We start from the raw sequence: 27820 nt of genomic DNA on the forward strand, positions 1-27820 counted from the left end.
ACAGTGGGCATCAAAAGATGCAGCAAGTCAGATAGAGGCCACCTCATTTCCTGGCTGGAAGACAACCATTGGCTTTCAGTTCTTTTAACCCCCCTAGTGGTAATCCCGAGTCTGGCTCGGGTTGGGAATTTACTAGCAGGAACGGTAACCCCGAGCCAGACTCGGGATCACTTCGCTCGATGCAGGGGAGGACACAGTGAGACTTACTTACCTTGTCCCCTGGATCCAGCGATGTCCGCCGCGCTGTGTGATCGAGCCATCCTCCGCTCGATTCACAGTGCCGAGTGCCGCCGGGCTCCGTTCCCTGCGGCGTTACGGCTCACGGGAGCGGAGAATGGCGGCAAATTCAAAAAAGTAAAGAGACTCAAAACACACACAGCACTGTAAATCTTATAGATTACAGTGCTGTATTAAAAAATTACACACCCCCTTTGTCCCTAGTGGTCTGTGCAATGCCCTGCATGCACTTTTATATTATAAATACTGTTTTTTCTGCCTGGAATTTGGAGATTGTCCATAGCAACCAAAACGTGTCCCTTTTTCAGTGTTTTAGGATTTGATTACATTATTGAATCATTTTTATTATTCTTTATTATATTATAAACTTTATCATACCCGGGATGTCTGCTAGACTCTGGTTTAAAGAGATTTAAGAGAGTTATTCCTAAGAATTACAGGACTACAAAATAAAACGCCAGATTTCCAGCAAAATAATTGTACCGCTTTCAGCACCTAATTACAGACTGAGTCATACTGCCAGGGAGGTTAATCATGGAGGCTCAGCATCACACGTTGGTGTTACCTGTGGCAGTCTGCATCCAAATGCAGCCTACCTGGCAACACCCACTCCTCCAGACTTACATACGCCCATCAAGATATTCTGATATTTGCATAATGCCTCCCAAGAGCCAGTCCACTGAGTAGTATAGAGGTAGGGAGTGCACTGTGATCTTTTTCAGAAACCTATATATACCTATCCTTCCAGCTATGATCTGCCTTCACTGCATAGAGAAGCATAGAGGCCCAGTGATGACATGACTGGGTCTAAAATAAGGCATGTAATAAAACAATAAAAATGCTAAGAAAACCTATTTTATTGTATGGCTTGAAAAGTGAACACTACATGTTTTACCTACTTGATTTAAAACTGAGTTTAATTTACTAAACTGACAATTTTTTGTGTCATTTGAAGGGTATTTTTTAAACTTGTTTAATAGATGTTAATGATATCGTTAACATTGATAATGAAAATGGTAATGTAATGCTTTGAACTTTTAAACGATTTAAACATTACAGACAACACTGATAGCATGAGAATAATATTCATATTCGTTTGCCACATTTGACCAGACACAAATCATGTATAAATGGATAGAACCAAAAACATGCAGAGAAGACCTACCTGGTGCCATCCAGCTTCCAGCATCAGGACAAAAGGAGGCATGTCCACCATGCAATCCAGGATTTTACACTAATGAGACATCTGCTTGTTCCCCTTGTCCATTTGGGACCTACTCAGATGGAAAACAAGGTAAGATGACTATTAGAAATTGCACCCCAGTCCATAATAAAATACATGTCTGACAAAATCCAACTTTCTTCCTCGTATGCCTGCCTATTGATCATTGAGGCCACCCACCACAATAATTTGCTAATAATGAGATGGCGGGTGGGGACAGGCTTTTGCCTATGGGAGCTGATAAAAATTTGCACACTGGAGCACTTTAGTATTTGGGGCTGACATGCCACCCAACAGTAAAACTAAAGTGATTAGGTGATAAAGTACCTTCAGCTGTGCATAAATTGGGTTAATCTGAGATGTGAATGTGCAGGAATTGGGGTGATCTGAGGTGTGGTGCCCAGGAATTGGAGTGATCTGATATGTAAAGCTTAAGGTGTTGGGGCTGATCTGAGGTCTGATGGTGAAGGAGTTGGGGCTGATCTGAGGTGGGAAGGTGCAGAAATTGGGGTGATCTGAAGTGTGAGGGTGCAGGAATTGCGGCTTGTCTGAAATGTGAAGGTGAAGGAATTGGGTTGATGTGAGGTGTGATGGTGCAGAAAGTGGGGTGACCTGAGGTGTAAATGTTCAGGAGTCGGGGCTGATCTGAGGTGTGATGTTCAGAAATTGGGGTGACCTGAGGTTTGATGGTGCAGGAACGGGGGTGATCTGAGGTGTGAAGATGCAGGAATTGGGGTGATCTGAGGTTTATAGCGCAGGAATTGGGCTGATTAGAGGTGTGAAGGCGCAGGAAGGGTCAGGAGTTGGGGCTGATCTGAGGTCTGATGGGGAAGGAATTTGCACTGATCTGAGGTAGGAGCAGGCATATACTGGCCATCGGGACTACCGGGAGTTTCCCGGTGGGCCGATGGCTCAGTGGGCCCCTCTGATGTAAGGGGGCTGCTGATGGGACACTCTGATGTAAGGGGACTAGTAATGGGACACTCTGTTGTAAGGGAGTGCTGATGGGACACTCAAAATGTAAGTGGGCCAGTCTGGATGAAGTCCAGGGCCAAATTTCTGTCCCAGTCCAGCCCTGGGTAGGAGGGTGCAGGAATTGGGCTTATTTGAGATCTAACACTGCAGAAATTGAGTTTGATCTGAAGTGTGAAGGTACAAGAATTGGGGGTGTTCTGAGGTGTAAAAGTGAAGGAACTGGGGCTGATCTGTGCAGAGAAGGTGCAGGAGATAGGGTGATCTGAGGTCTATAGTGCTTGAATTGGGGCTGATCTGTGGAGAGAAAGTGCAGGAGATGAGGTGATCTGAGGTCTATGGTGCTTGAATTGGGGCTGATCTGGGGAGAGAAGGTGCAGGAGATGAGGTGATCTGAGGTCTATGGTGCTTGAATTGGGGCTGATCTGTGGAGAGAAGGTACAGGAGATGGGGTGATCTGAGGTCTATAGTGCTTGAATTGGGGCTGATCTGTGGAGAGAAGGTGCAGGAGATGAGGTGATCTGAGGTCTATGGTGCTTGAATTGGGGCTGATCTGTGGAGAGAAGGTACAGGAGATGGGGTGATCTGAGGTCTATAGTGCTTGAATTGGGGCTGATCTGTGGAGAGAAGGTGCAGGAGATGAGGTGATCTGAGGTCTATGGTGCAGGAATTGGGGCTGATCTGTGGAGAGAAGGTACAGGAGATGAGGTGATCTGAGGTCTATAGTGTATGAATCGGGCTGATTTGAGGTGTGAAGACGCAAATTTCAGTGTTTATTTCTTACTGTTATTCAAGTCGGAAATATTTTTCAGCACACTATGTTTAAAGTGGTTGTAAACCCTTACAACCAACTTTGACCTACAGGTAAGCCTAGATTAAGGTTTACCTGTAGGTCCAAGAAATATCTCCTAAACCTACACGGTTTAGGAGATATTTGCCGAAAGACAGGCACCGCTGTCTACGGCGCATGCGCTGTAGACAGCGGCGCGAAAGGCGCACTAAGCGCGCCGCGGTCAACAGCGATATGCCACGAGTGGCGGCTCCCGTGCACATGCGCGGGAGTGACGTCATTGCGGCTGCGTCGAATGACAGGGGCGGAGCAGCGAGACCCACCGAGAAGATGGATGCGCCGGACTACAGGGGACAGCGGTGACTTCGCTGGCTCCTGTGTCAGGTAAGTGACACATAATGGACTACTATGCGATGCATAGTAGTCCATTATGCTTTACCTTTGCAGGGAATAAAAGAGGAAGTAAACCCATCAGGGTTTACTTCCTCTTTAAAAGGTTGCCTACCCCTGCTATAACATTCCTGTTACTTTATGCTTATAAGCAAACGTAATATCTGTCTTTGCTGTATGTTGATTTGCATTTCCTGTAATTTAATAAGAACAGTGTTAGAAAATGTTTCATGTCTTTTTTTTACCTGCAGAGTGTAAGAAATGTGCCGCTGGTACAGAGCCGGTCTTAGGCTTTGAGTACAAGTGGTGGAACAAACTCCCGTCCAATATGAAGACCTCTTGCTTTAACGTTGGAAATTCCAAGTGTGATGGAATGAATGGTAAGCTGCTGCTATCTAGCAACTGTTATATTCATTTGTAACGATTCATTATTTTTCAAATGAATTGTGTAACATTTGATCAATTATTTTGCAGAGCTTTAAGTCAAACTAATAAACATTTAGACCTGCTATTTTCAACCAGGGTTCCATGGAACACTAGGATTCCTCCAAAGATTCCTACGGGTTCCTTGAACCATGAGCTATTTGTGCCTGTCCCCACGGACCCCAATGATCTCTTTAACCACATGCTGACCGGACCATAGCCGAAAGACGGCCACAGCGCGGTCGGCTTATTCTGGGTGGATGTCCATGGCATGTCGTCACAGAATCTTGCTCCCGTGCGCCCCCTGGGTTGCGCACCCAGGAACATCCGTGACCGCCGGGTCCCCATCATGGATCACGGTAAACGGTCGCCGTTTACCACGTGATCGATCCATCAAATGACGGAGCATTACTTGTAAACAAACCCGCATCATGTCATGACACCGGTTCCTCCCCTCTCTGTACCGATCGGTACAGTGAGAGAGGGAGAGATTGTTTGCAGCGCTGTGGACACTACAGATCCAGCCCACAGCACTGCTCAGTGCCCATATTCTGCCACTGCTAGTACTGCCATACTCTGCAGTACTCTGCATCAATACTATGCAATACTCTGCAACAATACTATGCAATACTCTGCCAACCCTCTGCCAACACTCTGCCAATACTCTGCAATAAATTTTAACAGAAACAAAGACTTTTTTTTTTTAATGAATTTTCAGTCTTTTTTGATTTATAGCGCAAAAAATAAAAAAAACCCCACAGTGGTTAAATACCACCAAAAGAAAGCTCTATTTGTGTGAAAAAAGGACAACAAACCTTTCATATGGGTACAGTGTTGCATGACTGAGTAATTGTCATTCAAAGTGTGAGAGCACCGAAAGCTGAAAATTGGTCTGGTTAGGAAGGGGGTTTAAGTGCCCAGTGGGTAAGTGGTTAAAGAGAAACTGCATTCTGCTCACATAATTTGTAATAAAAACATCTTTGCCATTCTGAAGCTTCCCCCATACCACATTGGATATTATTTTATATATACTGTGATTCTGTGCTTGCCAAAAATATTGCAGAAATCTCCCTACACTAAGTCTGGCTGCATCCATTTTAACCGAGGGCATCTGAAGCTGCTGCCTGTTCACTTCCTGGATTTACACAGACATACAGAGGCACATCTCCAGCTCTGTAGCCCTGCACCTCTCATTGGCCCTCTTCTGACTCACTCTGACTCCCGTCCTGGAAAACTCTCAGGAGAGCCTAGGCTTATTACCAGACAAGAAACAGAAAGTGGGCTGTATAAGGTATTTACTGGCAGAAAAAATTTGTTTTACTATCCAAAGTTAAATCAACAAGGGCAGAAGATTTAATAGCTGGAAAGTTGAAAAAATGACTAAAGGTCTGCTTTAACTATCTGTAAGGGGTGGGGGTATTCCCAATGACCACACATATAAGGGACATTCTCCCCAGTGACCATCACACTAATATATTGGTACTATGATTTTTAGATATAACAATTAGTAGAAAAGGTTGAGAAAGGCTGCTTGCAAATTTCATACCACACAGGCATAATATGTAGTACTTTGTCTCCCCCTACAGGAGAATTATTGTTACTATATTTTTCTGCAAGCCATATTAGTGTGTGCATGTATATATACAGTATATATAGTATAGTATATGCATTTGCATACTTACCAGAAGAGATCAAAGAGGTCAATTTTAGGCTCAATAAATCACTTTATCATATTTTCATAATAAATAATCCAGTAAATCCTGCATTTTTACCTGTTGATCAAATGACAAAGTTAACACACCATGATATCCTTATTTTAAAAAAGCGACATTTATTTTAATCTGAGCTCAATGAAATCTGAAATTTACAGTCACATGGCTGAAGATAGTTTGCCTTAAGTTGGTCTTAAAGCTTGAATCTAATGTCATATACAATGCACATAAAGTGTTGTGAATTGAAAAAAAAAAAAAAGAACATGACACTGTTGGGGTGCAGTGTCTTATTTAAGCTTAATAGTAAGAAAAATGGGACAAGAGTAAACACAAGAAGGGTATTTACAGTGGTGCTAATGTTGCCAAAAAAAAGTCGCCTTGCAGGCTCATGTCATAATGTGCTAGTATGCACCACATACTAGCACATTATGATAAACTTACCAAAAAATGGATCCCACCAGTGGCACGCTGTCACCGGGGACAGGAATTCCATCTTCACCGAGTCTTCCTTCTGGGTTCACGGGCTCCGGCCTTTTCGGTTGCTTAAACTGCAAGGATGTCAATCCCACGCATGCGCACGGGAGCCACAATCACGGCCCAGCACTCTCAATGGACTACATACTCGAGTGTGCCACTCAGAAGAGGAGAATAGGAGATGTTCTGTGCAATTCCTTTACACATAGCTGGTAAGTATCACATGTCAACAAATCAAGAAACAATTACTTGGGGCAAAATAATTTCAACATATTTTGTGAGATACCCAGCTTTCTGCATGCAGTGTCTTTAGTAATGTAGCTTTGTTTCCACTGAAATAGCAGCAGTCTTGTCACAAGTCTATATTTATGATCTGGGGCAGTGATTGATACAGCCTTTTTTTTTGTAGGCTGGGAAGTTGCAGGTGATCATGTCCAGAGTGGATCAGGGGGCTCAGATAATGACTACCTTCTGCTGAATCTGCATATCCCTGGATTTAAGTAAGTTATGCCTGTTGGTCTAATAAAAATATTTTCCTTTGGTATTTCCTTCCACTTTACATTTTAATAACTTTTGAGTCCTAGCAGTATTTTAAAGCAGGGCAGGTAAGAACATATTAAAGCTGAAGTTTAGTTTCTAAGGTTTTTGGGTATACAGCACCAGGGACATAACTTACCTGTAATGAGGTGCATCCCTTGTCTTGTTGGTTGCTGGTTACTATAAAAAATCCTCCCTTTGGTGATGCTGAATCCTCCTCAGAGCACTAATCTTCTAGTGCTTCATAGAGTAAAGTGGTTGTAAACCCTTACATATACCCAGTAAAGTGACCTGCCTCAAGTGTTACACAGAGATGAAACAAATACTCCTAAATAAGTTGTACCAGTTTATCTTCAGTTTTCTCTTCTCTACATCGATTCAAAGTGCAGAATATATAAAGCTTGGAGCTCTGGAGCAATGACTTAGGACTTAGTCACTCTTCTCCCTTCACTAATGACCCACAACCATACACTCTGTACTCCACTCCCTGCACATACTACCTACTGCCCTTCACTCCACACTCCTCTCCTGCACATACTACCCACCATTGTACACTCTGCACTCCATTCCCTGCACATACTACCCACCGCCCTTCACTCCACACACCTCTCCTGCATATACTACCCACTGTTGTACACTCTGCACTCCTCTCATGCACATACTACCTACCGCCCTACACTCCGCACTCCTACTGCACACACTACCCACTGCCATACACTCTGCACTCCTCTCCTGCTCATATTACCCATCGCTGTAACCTCCGCGCTGTAAATTTCCTATTTAACATGATCACATTCTGCACTATGTAAGTCACCTCAGACTCTATTTAACTACACCCACTTAAGCCACGCCCACTTTTTGCCGCAACTCACTTTGCTCACCACATTTTTTTTCGATGCCTAGGGCCCGCTTTTGATCTTGCACAAGGGCCCAATGAATTCATGATGCACCCTTGCTCCCCTGTCAAATTTGTCTCTTGATATTAGGAAAATTTGTCACAAGTGATTCTAGCAGAGAAACAGGGCAGTAAACCAAAATGACACTTACTGCTCTGGATTGAGTACACACTATAGAAGGGTATGCTTTGTTCATATTTCATGTCAAAGGTTTACAATCACTGTAACACCCTTGGCTCTACCAGTAAATGGATCATGCTGCTCACCCTCCACTTTCACCCTCATTCAAAAAACTCCTTGTATTATTTTTACATTTTTTACACATTCTGGAGGGGAGGGACTGAATAAACCTTCTCTTTTATTAATGGAATGCTTGGCATTCTGTAAAAACATACAAGTAGGGGAATTTATAAAAACTGGATTTACCATTCTTCCAATATAAGCTTTATTTGACATATTCTGTATGATAAAATGTTGTTTGTACAAATTATCCAGAAAACAATAAAAATGAAAAAAACAACAACTTTTGAGCAGCCAGAATCTGGAACCTTTGTACATGGAACCAATCAGTCTCTATCATTCATTTTTAAAAGCTTAACAGAACAAGCTGAAGATAGAAGCTCCCCGATTGCCATGTATAGTTTCTCCAGATTCTGTCTGCTTCAGTTCTGATAAATTTCCCCCAAGGCCATAGAATGCACTTCATTAGAGATAACATATGATCCTGAGGATCACGGCTGATCTCTGTTTCATAAATGGATATTATGCAGACTCACTTACATCTGAAAAGATGAGTGAAAAGCATTGGCAGAGGCAGCAATCCTGTGGACTGGATCAGCAGTAGTTCCACATGCATATGAATACAGACAAGGACCCACCAATGGGATGGATGATCAGCGGTCTCCTTGGCCATCCACTTGAGCCACTGACAGGGAGCAGGTGACATCACTGGACAAAGGGGGGCAGGTTGCAACGCGTTTCTGAGGCTCCGCCTCCTTTTTAAAGCTGGCCTGCAACTAGGAAAACAGGGGTTTTTGTAGTCTATTGCCAACAGTCTTTTTAATATTTGCACCCCGTACTGTTCTCTTCTATGTTCCATTGAGGTATCCATCCCAGGTCTGTTCTTCAGAAACTGCAGGATTTTCTTCCTTTTGCCCTTCATCTATTACCCGTGGACTTCTTGGACTTTTATCTACCATTGCAATTGTGAGAGCCGGGGTCGGCTTGTACTTTCATATTTTGTGTTTTCACTTTTTGCAAGGCACTCCATGGTCTACCTAGCCTGAAGGTGGGTAGACCCATGTCCCTAGGGACCTGCCAAAGCCAGTCCTCCAAGTACCTGGTGGGGGGTCCTCCCAAAGAGAGACCAATTACATGATTTTACAAGGACTTTAAAGCAGAGTTCAATCGGATTCCTCTCCCCCCTACGGTGCCACATTTTGCACCTTTCAGGGGGGGAGGAGGGAGCGAATACCTGTCAAATAAATGTATCTGCTCTCACTTTCGGGGGAAAGATTGCCACACAATATTATACTACGCCATGTCCCCCCCCGCTGCATTCAGGGAGACACACAGGTCCCAGAAGACAGTAGGGACCATTCAGAAAGTGCAGCGCGAATAACGCTTGCGCAGCAGGAAACAGACTGTGCAGCCGTAAGGCTTCACTTTCTGTTTTCCTTTGTAAGGATGACGGCATCTGCACCTGGAGCCAAGGGATGGGTTGGCTTCGGGTGCCAACATCGCAGGCTACCTGAACAGGTAAGTGTTATATTAAAAGTCAGCAGTTGCAGTATTTGTAGCTGCTGACTTTTAATTTTTCCTTACCCAGGCTGAACTCCGCTTTAAATAAGCTTTATGTTTGGGATTACAGAATTTCATAATGCTGACTACTGAGCTGACAGGGGGAGAAAAGGGGAGAAGACAAGGGACATGGGAACTTTTTTGTACATAAGTACACCATAAATAAATAAGATATCCCCTGAAAATAAGCCCTAGAGTGTGTTTTTTTGTAGCCAAAATTAGTATAAGACCCAGTCCAATGCGGAAAGTTGCTGTGTCTGCATCCCTTTAGAAGTGATTAAACCCTTGGCAGCAACAGGCCATAAATTACATTTATGTTGCAGCTGATGCCTAAAATCTGACTTGTGTCTTAGTGCAGACTTCTGGGAAAAGTAATCACACAAGTAGATAATTACATTTCTGGGGGCGTTACATATATCAGTACAGAATGCCTCCATGCTGCCATATTGCATTGAATTTTACAGAAATGGCAGCACTGCAGATTGAAAAGGAAAGGTAATTTTTATTAGCATTTAGTTACAGTGTGGATTGTGTAACAATTATATATGCAATAATTATTAGCTGCCCCCCCCCCCCCCCCATGAAAGTGGAGTTACCCTTTAACTTTCTTGTGACAATGCAGATACACTTGTGCAGGATGGTCACTGTAATACAAAAGAAAAAACACCAGAGGTTGATGGAATACTATAGTAAATGGAATCATATTTATATGATTTAATGTAACTGTAATGTCTGCCCTCCTGTTGTAAAGCGCTGAGTAAACTGTTGGCGCTATATAAAACCTGTATAATAATAATAATAATAATAAGGATAAACAGATCCCATTTACTACACTATGTCAGCGCCCTCTGCTGTACATTTTTGTATTACAGTTGTGATGCTCTCAATCTGCACACAAAGCCGAGAAGTACAGGATTTATTCTGAATACATGTGGAATTGCTCTTCTGCTGTAAAGGTTTCTTAATGTTAAATGCTTTGAGCACTGTGGAAGTGAATGTTGTGCCATCCATTTGTCCACAGGTGCTAAAATGGCTGGATAGAATAACAAAATAAAAGTCGTAAAATGGAGTTTGAAGTGTACAAATAATTTTGCTTTACAATTTTAGGTCTCCAACATCAATGACTGGGACAAATGATGCAGAGGTGGGCAGGATTACATTTGTGTTTGAAACGATTTGTACTGCAGACTGCGTGCTATACTTCATGGTGGTAAGTGATACCTCAGGAAATATTGCTGGGGATTGACAATTATTTTGATAATTTATAAAAAAAAATAAAGCTGTAGTAATTTCAATTTCTGCAAGTGTAACTGTGTGTATTTGTTAGCAGCAATGGCAGAAAAAATATTGATAACTTGAGCCACTCTTTAATGTTAATTTTATATATGCTTTAAAAGTGTTTTGTGTAGGGGCATCCCGGTTATTTATTCATTTAATCTATGGATGATGTTATCTTACAGTGGATGTAAACTTTAAATGACTAGAAGTTAATTTTGATAAGGTTTTATAGGTTTGTGTATTTTAAACAACTTATTTTAATTCTTATCTCAGCACTTCTGATCTCCTGCAACCCATTTGCATCCACTTCCTGTATACCCGCATACATTTCAGCAACTGCTGCTAGCACTTTTTTGAGCTTTTTCCTGAAGGTGGCAACATTGGAACATCAATAGAAAAATTGTATAGAAAATTGTATCGAAAATGTAACCCTAAATAAAACGCCCAGCAGCGATTCTCTTGTGTAGCACAATCACAATCAACATAAAAATAAATAAAATGGAGCTAAAAAACAGAGAACAATTACTGATGAATAATGTCCAAAATGTAGGTCAGCATGCAATATGATAGGGCATCAAATCTCTATAAGTCCACATAAGTTGTAGACAAAGCCTTCTTATGCCCCGTACACATAATTCTAATGGAGAAAATAAATCATTACACACCAAACCGCAGTCTTCGATCAGCCAACAAAAACCTCCTCCTCGTGCCAAAGCCTGGTATAAATCCAAGGGGGATCAAAGATTTGCTGTCCAAGGGCCTCGGCTATGGAATGCTCTACCAATCAACATCCGCCTGGAAGAAAATCACCTGACTTTTAGGAAAAAATCAAGACCTTCCTCTTTTAGCAGATGATCAAAGCTCGCCACAGCGCCTAGAGGCGATTCAGTTCGCATTGTGCGCTATACAAGTATTTCATTCATTCATTCATGGTCGGATTTTCCGACGAAAAATGTGCGATCGGATCATGTTGTTGGAAAATGCAACCATGTGTGGGCTCCATCTGACTTTTTCCGTCGAATTTTCCGACGCACAAAGTTTGAGATCTGGATCTAAAATTTTCCGACAAAAATATCCGGTCGCATAATTTCCGATCGTGTGTAGACAATTCCGATGGACAAAGTGCCACGTATGCTTAGAATAAACTAAGAGACGAAAGCTATTGGCTACTGGCCCGTTTATAGTCCCGACGTACGTGTTTGACATCACCTCGTTCAGAACGATCGGATTTTCCGACCGTGTGTATGCAAGACAAGTTTTGGCCAAAATCTGGCAAAAAAAATCTGATGGATTTTGTAGTTGGAATGTCCAATCATGTGTATGGGGCATTAGTGATAATATCCACCATCCATCACCTTGAACCGCAGTGCCTCCACCAAAAGCTGTACAAACTGCTTACCAGCTCCTGTGACCCCTTATTACAGTGGCTTAAACCCAGCCAGAGCCTTTCTCTGCATCTCAGGGATCCTCCACCAATCAGAGGTCACTCAGTGAATTGGATGGGAAGTGGGTTTAAGCCACAGGCACAGATCGACCCCCTGTAATAAGGGGTCCACAGGAGCTGGTAAGCAGTTTGTACAGCTTTTGGTGGAGGCACTGCGGTTCAAGGTGATGGATGGTGGATATTATCACTTAAGCCCCATACACACTATCAGTTTTTCTGCTGAGTTTTTCGTTCAGATTTACCAAAACCATATGATATGAGGTCAAACCTTAGGAGTTTCAATGTGTATGCAATCAGGCAGGCCCTTCTACTACATGGTTTTGGTAAATCTGAAGGAAAAACTCAGCAGAAAAACTGATAGTGTGTAATGGGGCTAAAGAAGGTTTTGTCTACAACTTATGTGGACTCACTTATAGAGCCTTGATGCACTATCATATTGCATGCTGACCTACATTTTGGACATTATTCATTATTAATTGTTCTCAGTTTTTAGCATGATTTTATTTATTTTTAACATTGGAACGTAGCTGTGCAATGTGAAACTCTATCGGAAACTTTTAACACATTTTTGAAACCATTGACAATTACACAGCGATCAGTGCTATAAAAATGCGCTGATTACTGTGTAAATGTCACTGGCAGGGAAGGGGTTAACACTAGGTGACAATCAAGGGGTTAATTGTGTTCCCGGTTTGTGTTCTAACTGTGGGGGGATGGGACTGACTAGGAGGAGACAGAGATCGGTGTTCATACATAGTATGAACACACAATCTGTCTCCTCTCCCCAGAAAAGAACTGCACACGTATTTACACACACAGATCCCTGTTCTCACTATGTCACGAGTGATCGCGGTCATCCTACCCACCGGGCACTCGCATTGGGGTCAGGCACACGCTTCGGTTGCTTGCGGGTCCTCCGGTGGCGCATGTGTGCCCCTAGTGGACATAAGGCGAAGCAACATAACATAACGTTGTTTCGCCCAGCCGGTCGGCAATCGGTTAAAAAAGTTAAAAACAACTTTTGAAATGGCTTTAACCAGTTTCAAACTCTGGGTGTGCTAGACACCCATAAACATTTCATCATTGTACACAGGGTGTGTGTAGACCGTCCAGTATTTCTGCCCTGCTGCCAGGACTCTCCCTGCCCCAGTACATGGTAATCACAGCTGCATTGCCGAGTGAACAGAGAAGGTCCCGGCAGCAGGAGCTGTCAAAAAAAAAAGAAAGAAGCAGTCTGGCAATGTTTATCAACAACATTGCTCAGCTGGGAATACAGAAAGGTACAATGACATTTTGTAACTTTCTTTTTATTTGTTCATTTACAGATCAAAGGGGTGAACTTCGATCTGCAGATGAAATCAGTTAAAGCAACCTGACATGTAAAAAAAAATTAAGATAAAAAATAAAAAAATAATTGTTTTTGTATTAACCGGACCTATTTTTCAGACTTGGTGTTTACAAGTTAACCACTTGCCAACTGTTGTACGCTGATTTACATCGGCAGAATAGAACAGGCTGGCAAAGGGGCATACCGCTACATCCCTTTGAATTTGCTGCCTAGCGGGCGTGCAGACTGCAGCGAGGCAGAATGGGGAGATGCCTATGTAAACAAGGCATTTCCCTGTTCTGCCTAGCAACATGACAGGGATCTACTGCTCCTTGTCATCGGGAGCAGTGATCTCTGTCATGTTGTAGTGAGCCCACCCCCCCTACAGTTAGAACACATCCAGGGAACACACTTAACCCCTTGATCGCCCCCTATTGTTTAACCCCTTCCCTGCCAGTGCCATTTATACAGTAATCAGTGGCTACTTGTAGCTCTGATCGCTGTATAAATGTCAATGGTCCCAAAATAGTGTCAAAAGTGTCTGATCTGTCCGCTATAATGTTGCAGTTCTGATAAAAATCGCAGTAAAACAAAAATAATAATAAAAATGCCATAAATCTATCCCCTATTTTGTAGACGCTATAAGTTTTGCACAAACTAATCAATATTGCGATTTTTTTCTTAACCAAAAATATGTAGAAGAATACATATCGGCCTAAACTGATCAAGAATTTAGTTTTTTTATATATTTTTTGCTGATATTTATCATAGCAAAAAGTAAAATATATATATATTTTTTCAAAATTGTTGCTCTTTTTTTGTTTATATCAAATACCACTAAAAGAAAGCTCTATTTGTGGGAAAACATTTGTTTGGGTACAACGTTGTACAACCGCACAATTGTCAACTAAATTGACAAAGTGCCTGAATCGCAAAAGAAAAAATGCTCTGGTCAGGATGGGGGTATATCCTTCCGGGGCTAAAGTGGTTAAAATATTTTTTTTTTCCTAGAAAATTACTAGAGAATAAAATGGAGGTCGTTGCAATACTTTGTGTCACACTGTATTTGCGCAGCAGACTTACAACCACAATTTTTGGGAAAAAATACACTTTTTTAAATTAAATTGATACCCAACATGTGATGCTTCAATATTGCGCCCACTTGTGGAATGGCGACAAACTTTGGCCCTTAAAAATGTCCATAGGCGAGGCTTAAAAATTTCTACAGGTTACCAGTCTTGAGTTATAGAAGAGGTCTAGTGCTAGACTAGAAGTGTTGCTCTCGCTCTAACGATCACGGCGATACCTCACATGTGGTTTGAACACCGTTTTCATATGCAGGTGCGACATAATGTATGCGTTCATTTCTGCGCCGAGCTTGGCGGAATGGGGAGCTTGACATTTTTTTTTCTTATTTGTTTTACTTTTATTTTTACACTGTCATTTTCAAACATTTTTTTGGGTCACTTTTAAAAAAATTTTTTTTTTTTACAAAAAATAAATAAATTCCCCTTTAAGACCATTGGGCGGAAGTGATGTTTGACGTCGCTTCCGGCATCCAATGTTATGTGGGGGCCATCTTTCCTTCACTTGGCTCTAGGCCTGTCAGCGGGAAGGACAATATAGTCTCCGCCGCTACCGATGGCTCCAGTTAGCGGCAGAGACGACCAGAGCACAGCGGGACGGGGGTGGCTCTCTCCTGCCCCCGATAAAAGGGATAGGTTAAGCTAGCATCCCTTACACATTTTTTTTCTTTAAACATTTTCTCTGAGAATTCACTGGGGTAGGCAGTTCCTGTAGTATCTCTGAGCACTTAGATTTATTATATCTGTTAATGGCAATGTTATTTTTCAAAGTATTCATTTTCCATCACTGTCCTTTCTATTTTTGGATGTTAACGTGTATATAAACCCAAAATCTAAGTATGTTTGGCATCAAATACAGCTTTTATAAGCAAATAATTTGTGAATCTGGTGTAAAGTTTCTTTCGTGGAGATCCTGACATTAACAGAACTCCTTGGTGCATGCTGACAACTCTAAGCTGCTGCCCCCAAATGAGCAGCAGGGTTGTCAGCCTGCCATGTGTTCTCCTTATGTCATTGGTCTATTACATGGCGGCTGTTAAAACCTGGACATTGGAGATATTGTTTCATTTGATTTTATCTTTCTGAAATTGTTCTAATTTCTATAGGATGTAAACAGAAAAACAACAAGTGTGGTAGAATCATGGGGAGGAAACCGGGAAAAGCAGTCTTACACTCACATTATACCCAAGAATGCTACATACATGTTTACATGGGCATTTCAGAGAACCAACCAAGCAAAATTTGTAAGTATATTATCTATTGAAGTATTTCATTTAGAGAGTACAAGTTAATGATAGTGTGAAACACTTGTCAGCTAGTATGGTATTCATCATTCTATTTCAGTGTGAATTCTTTAACAAAATAAACAGATTTAATGATACGGGAACCTAGGACACATTCATTATTTTATACTGATTATCAGGGCCAGGACAAGGGGTGGGCAGAAGGGAAGGCTGCCCTGGGCACTGTGATATGCTGGGGCGGGGGCACACCATAAGGAGATTGGGGTGGGGATTTGTGTTGGGAGGGGGAATTTGGAGGGTGGCAGGGGATAAGAATTCTTCTAGAAGGGGAAATTAGGAGGGGTGCTAGGAATGGTGATTTGGGGGGATTTGTGTATGGGAAGAGGATTTGTGCCAGGATCGGGGATTTGTGCTAGAAGAGGTGATGTGGTAGGGGGGGGGGGGTTTGGGTAATTTGTGCTAAGAGGGGAATTTTGTTTTTTTGTCGGGGGGGGGGGGGGATTGTTTGTGCTAGTAGGGATGATTGGGGTGTATTTATTCTAGGAGTGGAAATTTGAGGGGCACTCATAAGTGCTCAAGTACTCATAAGTGACACATTTTATGGGCAGTTGCTACAAATGGATTTTTAAACTGGACTGGTGAAAAATATTAAGTCAATACTAATGCCTCTGGCTGAAAGATTTGGAATAAATTGTTTCAGTTCAGAAGATTTCGGCAAAATAAATATGTTCCCTGGAAATACCATAGACAAATCTTTTTAATATGCTATCTTATAAACTCCTGCATAAATATCTTGCTTTATGGAATTCACATTTGCTCTCATAGATAACTTTAGAAATAACTAGAACATTTTTTGTTTTATCTAGGTTGTTTGTGTAGGCAGAGGCATAATACACTCTTAATAAGACTGTCTACATTTATTTAAAAGGCCATTAATCACGTTTAATGTGTTGAGATGGCTAATATCGCAGCAAAATATGAGTTGAAATTAAATTATACTGAATTGTTCATTGTTTATTTAGCAGGGAGTGAAAAAAACCTTTGTGTTAAATCTCTGTTTTCTTTCAGAGCCGGGGTTATATAAATGATGTTGTGAAGATCTATTCAATAACTGTATCCAATGTTATGGATGGAGTAGCATCAACCTGCCGCGCCTGTGCCATGGGTTCTCAGCAGCTAAGATCTTCCTGTGTCCCGTGTCCTGCAGGACATTATATTGATAAAGAGAGCAGTACATGCAAAGAATGCCCGGTCAACACATACTTGTCTTCACATCAAGTGTATGGAAAGGAGGCCTGTATTCCCTGTGGTCCTGCAAGTAGAAGTAACAAGGTACCTTATGCTAAGTGCCCTATAGCATGCCCATTACTTTCTGTTAGCTTAGGCAGTATTACTCTCCCATTATCTTTTGTCAGATCTGATTCTTTAAGCAGTGTTTCTCTCAGCAACCCATTTGCTGTCTGATCCTTAGGCTGAGGACAGAGGTCCATACATAGACATCGAGGCCGGTACAAAAGTGCTTTTACATTTTGTAATGAGAAGTGGCTTTAAGTGCTTATGCCTGAGAAGAATATTGTCTCTCAATCTCATACTGTATTTGAAATTCCAGGGTCATCTGACATAATAGGTCTTAAAACATTTAATTCATCTGAACCAAACTGTACACAAGCCATCCTTCTGCGCACAAATAAAATATTGCTGTACATTTGATAAATCTGCTAGAAGCATCTTCATGCTAAGCCTTGTACTTTTTTCTTGGCCTAGTTAGAAGCACATACCACCCTTTTAAGCATATTATACTAGGTTGAGGTGAGTATCTCATGAGTCAGGGGTTGCTCTGTCCCTTTAGACTAAATACAACAAAGGTATCTCCCATGGGACTTTATGGCAGCGGAGAAATTTGAAACAATGTAATTAAAAAGAAAAGGCTTTATACAAAAAATTTAATTTGCATCCATGCATCGAAAATGTCTGGCCTAACACTATACATAATAATCTAGTAGTCGTCCAGCTAAGGGTGACTATAAAGTGCGTTGTAGATAGCCACTGATTTTTCCCACATGTTTCGATTAAACATAATCTTCCTCAGGGAATATCAGGTGAATCAAAACTATGCAATATACAAAAAGAATGAAAAGTATACAGGTTTAATATAGTTGCAAAATGAAACAGTAGTGGAAAATTTGTGTCCATAATGGGGTAACTTACATATGTGAATTGACCAGGTATTAAAAACAAATAAGCTATGAGTAAGCGCTGTTTGTAGCGTGAAACGCGTCAGGACCTTGTTCTATCTTTTTGTTCCCCTTTGCTGTGATGTGTTGTTCAATGGAGTTTTGCACTTGCATTTGAAGAAATAAAGGCACTTTATTTTTTATTTAATCCGGAGTGCGGCTATCCAGAGTTTTGTTCAGATTTTGCATATTAAAAACAAGTGATTGCTGCGGCACATCCCGAGGGGGTACACCGCACAGGGCAGACCCTTTTTAGCATATGCCACACTTATGGTGGTTTGAAACCACATCCCCTTTCCTTTAAACCCCACCACTCTTAGTCCATGTTGTTGTGGTTGGTATAGACCGCTTCACTGCTGCTACATACATCTGGGAAAGTATATAAACTGTAATTACTCTCCCAACAAGCACTATGGCAAAATTGCATTGAAACTAAAGAGTTTGATTTTTTTGTAAGAGTTATCCTATATGAAGTGTGTATATCATCATTACCAATGATGAAACTACAGAAACTAAACTAGTAGACATATATATTGATGTGTGTGATCTTTAAATTGCTCTTTTATTTTTTACATTTTATTTTGGTTTATTAAGTTTAAGTATTAGCAGTTCAATATTTTAGAATGAAAACATCTTATGCCTAATGACATGCATTCTTTTTTTTTCAGGATCATTCGGCTTGCTTTAGTGACTGCTCCTGGTCAGTCATACATGAAAACCAGAGTTTAATATACAATTTCAACAGCCTAAGCAGTGTGACAACCCTTACGAATGGACCCAGTTTTACTTCCAAAGGGACAAAGTACTTTCATGTATTCAACATCAGTCTATGCGGAAATGGAGTAAGAACTTTAACACATATTGCACATATACTTAATTCAGTGACACCATACAGCAGAATAATCATCTCAAAAAAAATGCGATTTAAATTTTTTTCACTAACTTGACTAAGTAACACATCACTTGGAAATTGCAGAGATTTGGAAATGTTTGTGGATGTAAAAATCACATGTAACATATGGACATATGGAAATGTTTGCAGGTGGATACAAGAGAACCTTGACTTAGACAACATAGTGGTGTTGATGAGTTTCTCAATACCCCTTTTGTTCTCCAGTAATTACAGATTTATGGACTATGGGTATAAGTGTGCGCAGCCTATTGTATTAGGGTATGCACCCTAAAGCTCAAGCACACATGTGTGTCTACATATATATGACGCAGACAGGAAGATCAATCTCCCTGCTGGCACAGTGAAAGAGAAGTGCGTAAGGCAGTTGGTAAGATGGAGATCTTTCCCATCTTCCTGCTGGCACACAAAACGATAATGCTAATGTGCATGGAGTGATTAGGGCGAGCCCAGGCACACTCAGCACACCCTGTGCGCACACCTATGGCCATGGGTAGAAGAGTCTATTGATGTCAGTTACACTAAGCTATGTGCCTGCACACTTTATATAGAATAATGACTATAAAAAAGTTATGGAGTGTGCAACAATAATGTGTACAGATGTGTGCACTGCCACGCAATGCGATGGGTCATATTTGTCTCCTGTTTAGGCTAACTACTTGTGAAACTCAATAGATCTATCACTTCATCCCTTCCGGAATAACACACGCTATAGAGTTTTAGGCTGGGTTCACACTGCGGCTCACAGCAGGGGGTCCAGTGCATCCCTGTTCACAGTTTCAGGTCCAATTTCAATCCGAAGTTTTGGCTGAATTCGCACCTGAATCAGACAAGAAGACACACAGGGCTCCTATGCAATTCGCACCGGAGCCACTCCGGAGATGTGTGAACCCACTCCATAGCTCTTACAATCTCCTGACATGCGTATGTATTGGATGCAGGGTTTCCCCACAAGCACTTCACAGTAGTGTGAACCCAGCCTTAAGGTTTCAAGTGAAATGGTATATTGCTATGGAACATTGTTCAGGAGAAGCATTGCATAAATATTATTTCTTGCATTTTGTACTGCATATATTTATACACAACAGACAATTTTGAACATTTCTAAAATAATAAAAATGTGTAAAATGTAGTGTGTTCTTGTTTTAAGGGGGAAAGGATGGCTGTATGTACTGATAACATTACTGACGTCACAGCCAAAGACATGGAAGGAGAGCCTGAAGACATTTCAAATTTTGTAAAAACATTTGTCTGCCAATCCACCGTCATTCCATCTGATAGCAAGGGATTCCGAACAGCTTTGTCATCACAGTCAGTCAGTTTGGCTGATTCTTTTCTAGGTATGTAGGTTTCAATGCAGCACTATACTCCTTATTAAAATGTACCTGCCACTAAAAGGCAAGAACTCATCAGTAACTAATACAAGCAAATTTTCTTGGTGTGTGACGGTAATGTATGTATTTGCAAACAGGAATAAACCCACATAAATCAGACCAGCTCAACTTTGTAAATAACATACAGGCTTAATGTAATGTGATTATAGGACAACTGAGAAATCCATTTCAAAATATCTTGTCAGCCTGCATAATATACGAGGGCACCTCCAAATTCTAAGCTTATTTTGTGACTTAACTGTTTTTCCCACTTCCCGCTGGATTGTAGTCTCTGATACCACTTTATCCCTTCTTACCCTTCTCCCCTCTTCTTTACTCCCTTTTTTCCCCCTTCCATCTCCCCCTCTTTTTTTTTATTATCCCCATTACTGCACATTTCCATTGTCTTTCTTTCATCAACAGAGGGAAGATCACAGATTGTGAAGTTCCTTTAACAGTTTTGAGATACTTATTATTTTCTTAGTTAATGCTACTGTATATGGATATTATCTATTGATGTATATGTACAAACAGACCAACATGCTCCATAGAGACTCCTGGTTATATTTTTACAACTGCCTTTTTTCTCTGAGTTGCCTAAAAATACAAAGTACCGTAATCTATTATAAAAGTAATCACTGCACAGCTGTAAAGCCTGAACATTAAAACTCATGGCTTAAGGCTCCAGAGTTTCAGAGGTATATGACTGCTTCATGTTTTATTACCTGAACACATTTCTATCATCTGTGAGCACGCAAATCGAAACTAAGAATAGATACTTTTGTGTTATTTTACCTATTTACTACTGTTTTATGAATGCAGGTGCTACAGCCAGCACAAGCCTAAATGGAACCAACATTAAGCCTGATGCATTTCCTGCCGTGAACAAGATACCAGATATAAATTTCTATTTCAAGTAAGTTAGGAATTGGTTAAGATTAGTTTTGTAATAAAATATATTTCAGGTTCATTTTTATCATCTTGCCATAATCTTAGTTATTATTTCAGAATAATACAAATTTCAGTATTATCTACAGAATAAAAAGTTGTCATTCTAAAATTAAGTCAAGATATTCGCAAGGGGTCAGCAATTATTGTGTGTTGAAGAATTTAATCACATAATGGTATTAGAGCAGGGCATTTGGGGGCATATTCTTTAGAGTAGTAAATGTGACTTTTCTGTATGTGTAGGTGAAGGGAAGCGCTGACAATGTGATTAATTAAATTAAAGTCTGCTGCACCTGAAAAACCCTGAATACCAGAAATGAAAAGTGATTGGTAGTGTAAAGGTGCGCTGATTCTATGTAAAGAGGGGGAAAACACACAGTGATATAAAATATAATGCACAATAATGTCTGATAAAATGGATTCCTCTATACCTCAAGTAGATCCCCAGATAACAGCTCATGATGGATGATAAAAAATTGGAGGAAGACTAAAAGTGCATTATCTTTTGATTAAAAATCTATTTATTTTAAAAGGCACTTAAAAAATGTTACAGCAAAAAAAAATGTGGCATGGCTACCTGCAGTGCGGACCGTGCTCTCCAACATTACAACTGGCTCCTTCCAATGCGTTTCCCCTAAGGAGGCGTCAACTAGGATTGGAGATTGATGTGACTTTTACCAAGCATTCACTGGTGGTGAACCAGTCACTATCACTGTAACTAAAAACACATGCACCTGGAGGATTAACCTGCAGTAAATGCTTTGTGAATGTCAGATTCACTTCTTTATAAATATGCCCCTTGTTTATTAGGCAAAAAAGGTTACAATATAATTTTACATTTCCTGGGAGTATATGGGAGATCATAACCAAATTTCCTGCACATATATTAGCAATTAATAACCTAAAATTACTTACACAAAATAGTCATGTGTAGATAAAAAAATATTAAAGTATAACTAAAGGCAAAATTATATTTTTTCATTTTGGATAGAGTCAGTTTTTATTGCTGTCTGTGTCCGTCTTAGGGAGAGTCATCCTCTCTATATGTGCTGTTTACCATTATCAACTAAAGTGAAAGTAAACGAAGATCACACATTTTGGCTAATGCCCGTAATAGGAATAGTGGGGATATCTTCCAATGGAGACACTGGCTCTGGTGACCCTGTTGACAACTTTACTTCACTTTAGAGGGACTTTCTCTCACTTCCTGGTTGGGTATGGGACAGGAAGTGAAGGAACATCTCCCTAATGAGACATAGATGACAAAAATAAACTTTACAGGAGTCATAACCCTACCTTACTTTATTCTAAATTTAAAACAAAAAAAATCCTTTAGTTCTACATTGGTCACTTCCCGTCTGGCAGGGGCTCTCCAGTCCTGGGAGGATGTCATTGGACTTTTTAAATTAAATATATAGTTTTTTTTCTTCTCAAATTGCCTTAAAAATCCATATTCAGAGGTATTCATATATGTTTTCATATATACAGGGATGATGGCAATTTACATACCAAGCTACATGAGTCTTTAAATATTCTGGGCTGGTGTGATTGGCCCAGGGTACTATGTGCTCACTGTGACCAATCACAGTATCATGATCACAAGTTAACAACTGTCGTGAATGGCTTTCATTCATCATAGTGTGCCTTACTATTGTGATTTCTATGATTGGGCACATTGATCACATGGTAGAGGACTAATCACAACTGACGTGTATCATGTGATATCTGTAGCAAATCAGAGCAATCATAATAGTAAACAAAGTCATGAATGATAACCATTCATGACAGTTAAAACAATTGCTTTTACAATGATCATCACTATAATAAGCAATCATAGTGTAAAAAAATGGACACCAGACTACTCAGTCACTAGTTAGTGTCTCTAATTACTGCCACCCTCTCACCATGTCCCTAATCACTGCTTCACCAGTCACAGTGTCCCTGATCATCACCAATTCAGACATATTGTTCCTAATCACCGCCACACCAGTTACAGCATCCCTAATCCCTGCCACCCCAGTTGCAGTGTCCCTGATCACTGCCTCCCCAGTTGCAGTGTCCCTGATCACTGCCACACCAGTTAGTGTCCCTGATCATCCCCACAGCAGTCACAGTGTCCCTGATCACTGTCACAGCAGTCTTTGTGTCACCATAAGGACATTTTATCGCCTCCTCACCACCTGCTTTAACCCCTTGGACCTCGCACAAGCAACCCAATTCGCTTGAATGGGTCATAACTGGTGGTCGTACACGGGGTATAATTCCTTCCACAGCTGAAAAAGAAAGCCATTTCAGCCATGGCAGGTGTACACCCCTAGCTGCAGCTAAAGGGGGTAGCAGTTGAGGGGTGGTAAAATCACTGTTCAACCGCAATGTTTTACCACCCCAACCTCACATGTGAATGAACCCTAATATTGCATCCAGTCACAGTTCTACGATCACCACCACACCAGCCACAGTGTCGCAAGATCAGTGTAGCTTCAATCTGATTTGCCTGTTTATTGACCATGTTTCTGCTTGTTGGCTGGACTCAGCCTTTGCCCATATGCTGACCATGTCTCTGCCTGCGCCTGACCTGACCCATCTACACATCTGACTGTCTGTGTTTCTGCAAGACATTAGTCCCAGCCACCCCCTGTGGACAACTGCACCCCTGAAATCACAGAAACAAATTTGTTCTTCTTTTCTTTAGCTTCCTGTGCTTCCTGGCCATGAACCAGTAGGCATATAGGAACAAGGACGGCTATAGGTGACACTTCACTAAGCTATATTCTCTGATCACTCATATAGAGGCGACCATTACAGCACACAAGATACAATGTCTGGTACATAATCAGTCCAGGCACCGAAAAAGTCTCACACATATGGTATCATGATACCCAGAAGGAGAAGCAGAATGTGTATAATTCTAAGTATGCCCATGCTGTATGTGAGAAATATCTTTTTAACCTGACAACTTTGTGTACAAAATGAATTTACATTTTCATTCCACTTTTTTTTCAAAGGGCTTTCCTTGCCTATTAGAAAATACTTTGAGGTGCTTGCTTTGCGAAATGTGTTAATTTGGTGGGTGTTTCCACTGTTCTGCTGTTCTGCTCCAAGGCATCTCAAAATTTGATAGGTAGTCAGGAATTTATGCCCCTAGAAAGCCTGAAGGCACCCCTTGGATTTTGGGCCCCTCTATGTGGCTAGACTGTGAAAAAAGTCTCACACGTAGAATCCCCATATCTTATCAATTGACAACTTTGTGCAAAAAAAAAAAAAAAACAAATTTTAATTTTCTTTCCTGCATATTCCAAAACCTTGTGGCAATAAAATTAAATTTTCTAAAGATTCTTTGCTTTCTAAAATGAGGTCATATTATGGGTGATTCCACTGTCCTGGTGCTCCAGGAGTTCCACAAATGTGCTAGGTAGTCACGATAATTAGATACATAATTTATGTGTAATTTACGCTCATTGAAAGCCCAAAGTTATGGATTTTGACTCCCTTTATGTATCTAGGCTGTGAAAAAGTTAGATAGATTTTAATGTTTATAGAAATAACACTGCATAATTGGCTTCAATTGTTTTCTTTCTTTAAGAGAGTTTCTTAATTTTGTGTGTTATATTTTCTTCTCAGATCTTCTGCAGTTACATCATCATGTGAAAAAGGGAGAGCTACAGTGATATCTTTGAGATGCAACCCTACAAAACTTGGTCACGGAGATATTTCAGTGCCCAGGTAATTTATTGCAGATTATTATACACGGCTCAAAAAAATTAAACATTTTGAAACCACATCAGATCTCAATAGGGAAAATTATCATGCTGAATATCTATACTGATATGGACTGAGTAATGTGTTAGGAATGAAAGAATGCCACATCTTTTGATGTAAATGATCAACCTACAGAGGGCTGAATTCAAAGATACCTCAAATATCAAAGTGAAAAAATTATGCAGCAGGATAGTCCACTTTGCTGAAATTTCATTGCAGCAACTCAAAATTGTACTCAGTAGTGTATGGCCCCCACATGCTTGTATGCATGCCTGACAACTTCGGTACATGCTCTTAATGAGACAATGGACGGTGTCCTGGGGCATTTCCTCCCAGATCTGGACCAGGGTATAACTGAGCTCCTGAACAGACTGAGGTGCAACCTGATGGCGTCGGATGGACCGAAACACAGAGACTGGGACGGACTAACCGGTCGGTCAATTCGGCCGTGGTCGAGGGCCCGGCCCTGGAAGAGGGCCCACCGGCACCATCTGCTGGAACTCTGGTTCCAGCCCGGGGACAAAAAACTTGCGTCTGCGGGCGAACAGCGACCATCTTTTTCAGTCTCGGCTGGGCCCTAGTCCCCAGGTCTGTTGATGACCAGGCCGCAGAACTGGAGGTGAGCGGTGACCGCTGCCTGGACAGGGTTAACACAGGTCGCGACCTCCGCCCATCTGTGGCGGCTGGTGCTCAAAATTTTTAGGGTGGTGCAAACAAACTTAAAAATTCACAAAAATACCCCATCAATTACAGCCTCAATGTGCCCATCAAATGCAGCCAGTGTGACATCAAATGCAGCCACCGTGCCCATCAATTGCAGCCACTGTGCCCATCAATTGCAGCCACTGTGTCCCTCAAATGCAGCCACTGTGCCCATCAAATGCGGCCATGGTGCCATCAATTGCAGCCACTGTGCATCAAATTCAGCCATTGTGCCATCAACCAGCCATTGCCCACCAGTGGCGGCTGGTGCTCAAAATTTTTGGGGTGGTGCAAACAAACTGAAAAATTCAGAAAAATATTGAAAAAACCCCAATCAGTTGCAGCCTCTCTGTGCCCGTCAAATGCAGCCACTGTGCCCGTCAAATGCAGCCACTGTACCCACCAAATGCTGCCACCGTGCCATCAATTGTAGCCACTGTGCCCATCAAATGCAGCCACTGTGACCCCAGCACCCCCTCGCGCGTACTCGCTCGCTGTCTGACAGGCACTTGCCTCATCTTGGTGGAGGGTCAGGCATAATTTTTTTTTTCTAACATACCTGAGTAGGCTCTGAGCGCAATGACCTGTGCCACAAATCCATATTTTGAAGCCTATTAGAGCCTATGGCTCTAATCAGGTGCTTTAAAAAAAAATACCCCCACCGCTGTAATTCAGGCTCCTGATGTCCTAAAAGGGGCCGGATGCCTGAATAGGGGGTGGCTTCGGTGGCCATGGATAGATCCATACTATGTATGAATTATCCATTAAGCATATGGGGGGGGGGTGGTGTGATAGAGGGGGTGGCGCCCAGGCGCCCCTAATGGACAGGCTGCCACTGCCTATCACTGTTCGGCAATGCCGAAGAATGAATTAAGGTGTTCACTGTACACTCTGTTAGAAAGAGGCCCCCTCCAGTTCGCATTGTACTCCTTTGTAATCTCTAATGGGGCCTGGAGGGGATGCTTTCTAACAGACTCTCTATTGTATTTTGTGCAGTCTGTTTCTATAAACACAGGCAACTTGGTTTGAGAGTGAGCCCGCAGGTGTGCCTCCAAAGTAAGTGGCTTGCTATGGGGGTAGAGTAGCAGCCTGGACCGCCAGCAGGAGACCCCAGAAGAGGACATTCAGAGGTTCAGAGCGCTCTATGAACCTTTGTTTTTGTTTTTTTTTATAAAAAATTAGAGTTTACTCTTTTTCTACTGCTATTACATATAATAGAAAAAAACCTGATACAGGTTAAAGCGTTATCCTATTCTAACACAGTATACCTGTCCAAGTGTCTAGAGACTTAAAAGCAAATTTTAGAAAGACTTCAAAGCATAATTGTGGAAATCCACAATTAATGCGTGTATTTCATTTTTTTCATCCAGTTGAAAAGTTGAACTTCAGGAATTCTGCCACTTTCTAAAATGTGCTTTGCGTTAAGTTCAATTAGGTACATACCCCCTCCGGGACATATCTCTTTTATCTACATCTAACAGTTTTATGGGGCTCCTGGAGTCTATGGAGCATACACTCTGGGGCTCTGAGAGGAAATACGATGTGCTACTCCCAGCTGCTGTGCCCGCACCTCCTCTGTTCCTTCTATTCACAGAAGCCTTTGTATTTTGTAAATGAGTTCACATAATACAAAGCAGCTTGTGATTGGGCAGGAGGAGGGGAGGGGTGGGCAAGGAGCCAAGACCAGAAGGTCCAGCATTGAAGCTCCAGAGCTCCATAAAACTGTCAGATGTTTCCAGAGATACGTCTACGATGTTGCATGCAAGTGTATGTTGCCCCATTTCATATTCCTGATTTATGTTACCATGTATTTGTATGAAAAAGTAGCTCTCTTTGCTTTGCTTTCTTTTCTTGAAATAACTGGTGATCTTGCCACTCCTTTTTTAAACTGACCACGCCAGTCATGGAAGCACATTCATCCCAGTGTGATTAGTTTTCTTCTTTGGATTCTACTTGGGAGCACAGCCTGCCTGTACTCCAATGGTTAGACTTGTGTTGACATGCCTCCTTGCCCAGCTCTTCACTGGGAATATCAGTGTTTCTTCTGCCTCCTGCAACACACC

General features: G+C 41.4%; 1 protein-coding gene across 1 annotated transcript in view; it reads left to right on the top strand.

Moving 5' to 3' along the window:
• The window catches only part of ELAPOR2 (endosome-lysosome associated apoptosis and autophagy regulator family member 2), a 164312-nt gene that overhangs the window by 113604 nt on the left and 22888 nt on the right, over positions 1-27820 (top strand). The window contains exons 9-18 of the mRNA XM_077473410.1: positions 1351-1531; positions 3863-3991; positions 6630-6720; positions 10561-10663; positions 15694-15831; positions 16900-17163; positions 18734-18907; positions 20126-20315; positions 21171-21264; positions 24918-25019. Of these exons, the coding sequence (XP_077329536.1) occupies positions 1351-1531; positions 3863-3991; positions 6630-6720; positions 10561-10663; positions 15694-15831; positions 16900-17163; positions 18734-18907; positions 20126-20315; positions 21171-21264; positions 24918-25019 (1466 nt within the window). The remainder of the gene's footprint in view (positions 1-1350; positions 1532-3862; positions 3992-6629; positions 6721-10560; positions 10664-15693; positions 15832-16899; positions 17164-18733; positions 18908-20125; positions 20316-21170; positions 21265-24917; positions 25020-27820) is intronic.

Source organism: Lithobates pipiens, unplaced genomic scaffold (assembly GCF_037356315.1).
Source record: "Lithobates pipiens isolate NorthernLeopardFrog02 unplaced genomic scaffold, aLitPip1_a1.2 Scaffold_8, whole genome shotgun sequence".
Taxonomy (NCBI): domain Eukaryota; kingdom Metazoa; phylum Chordata; class Amphibia; order Anura; family Ranidae; genus Lithobates; species Lithobates pipiens.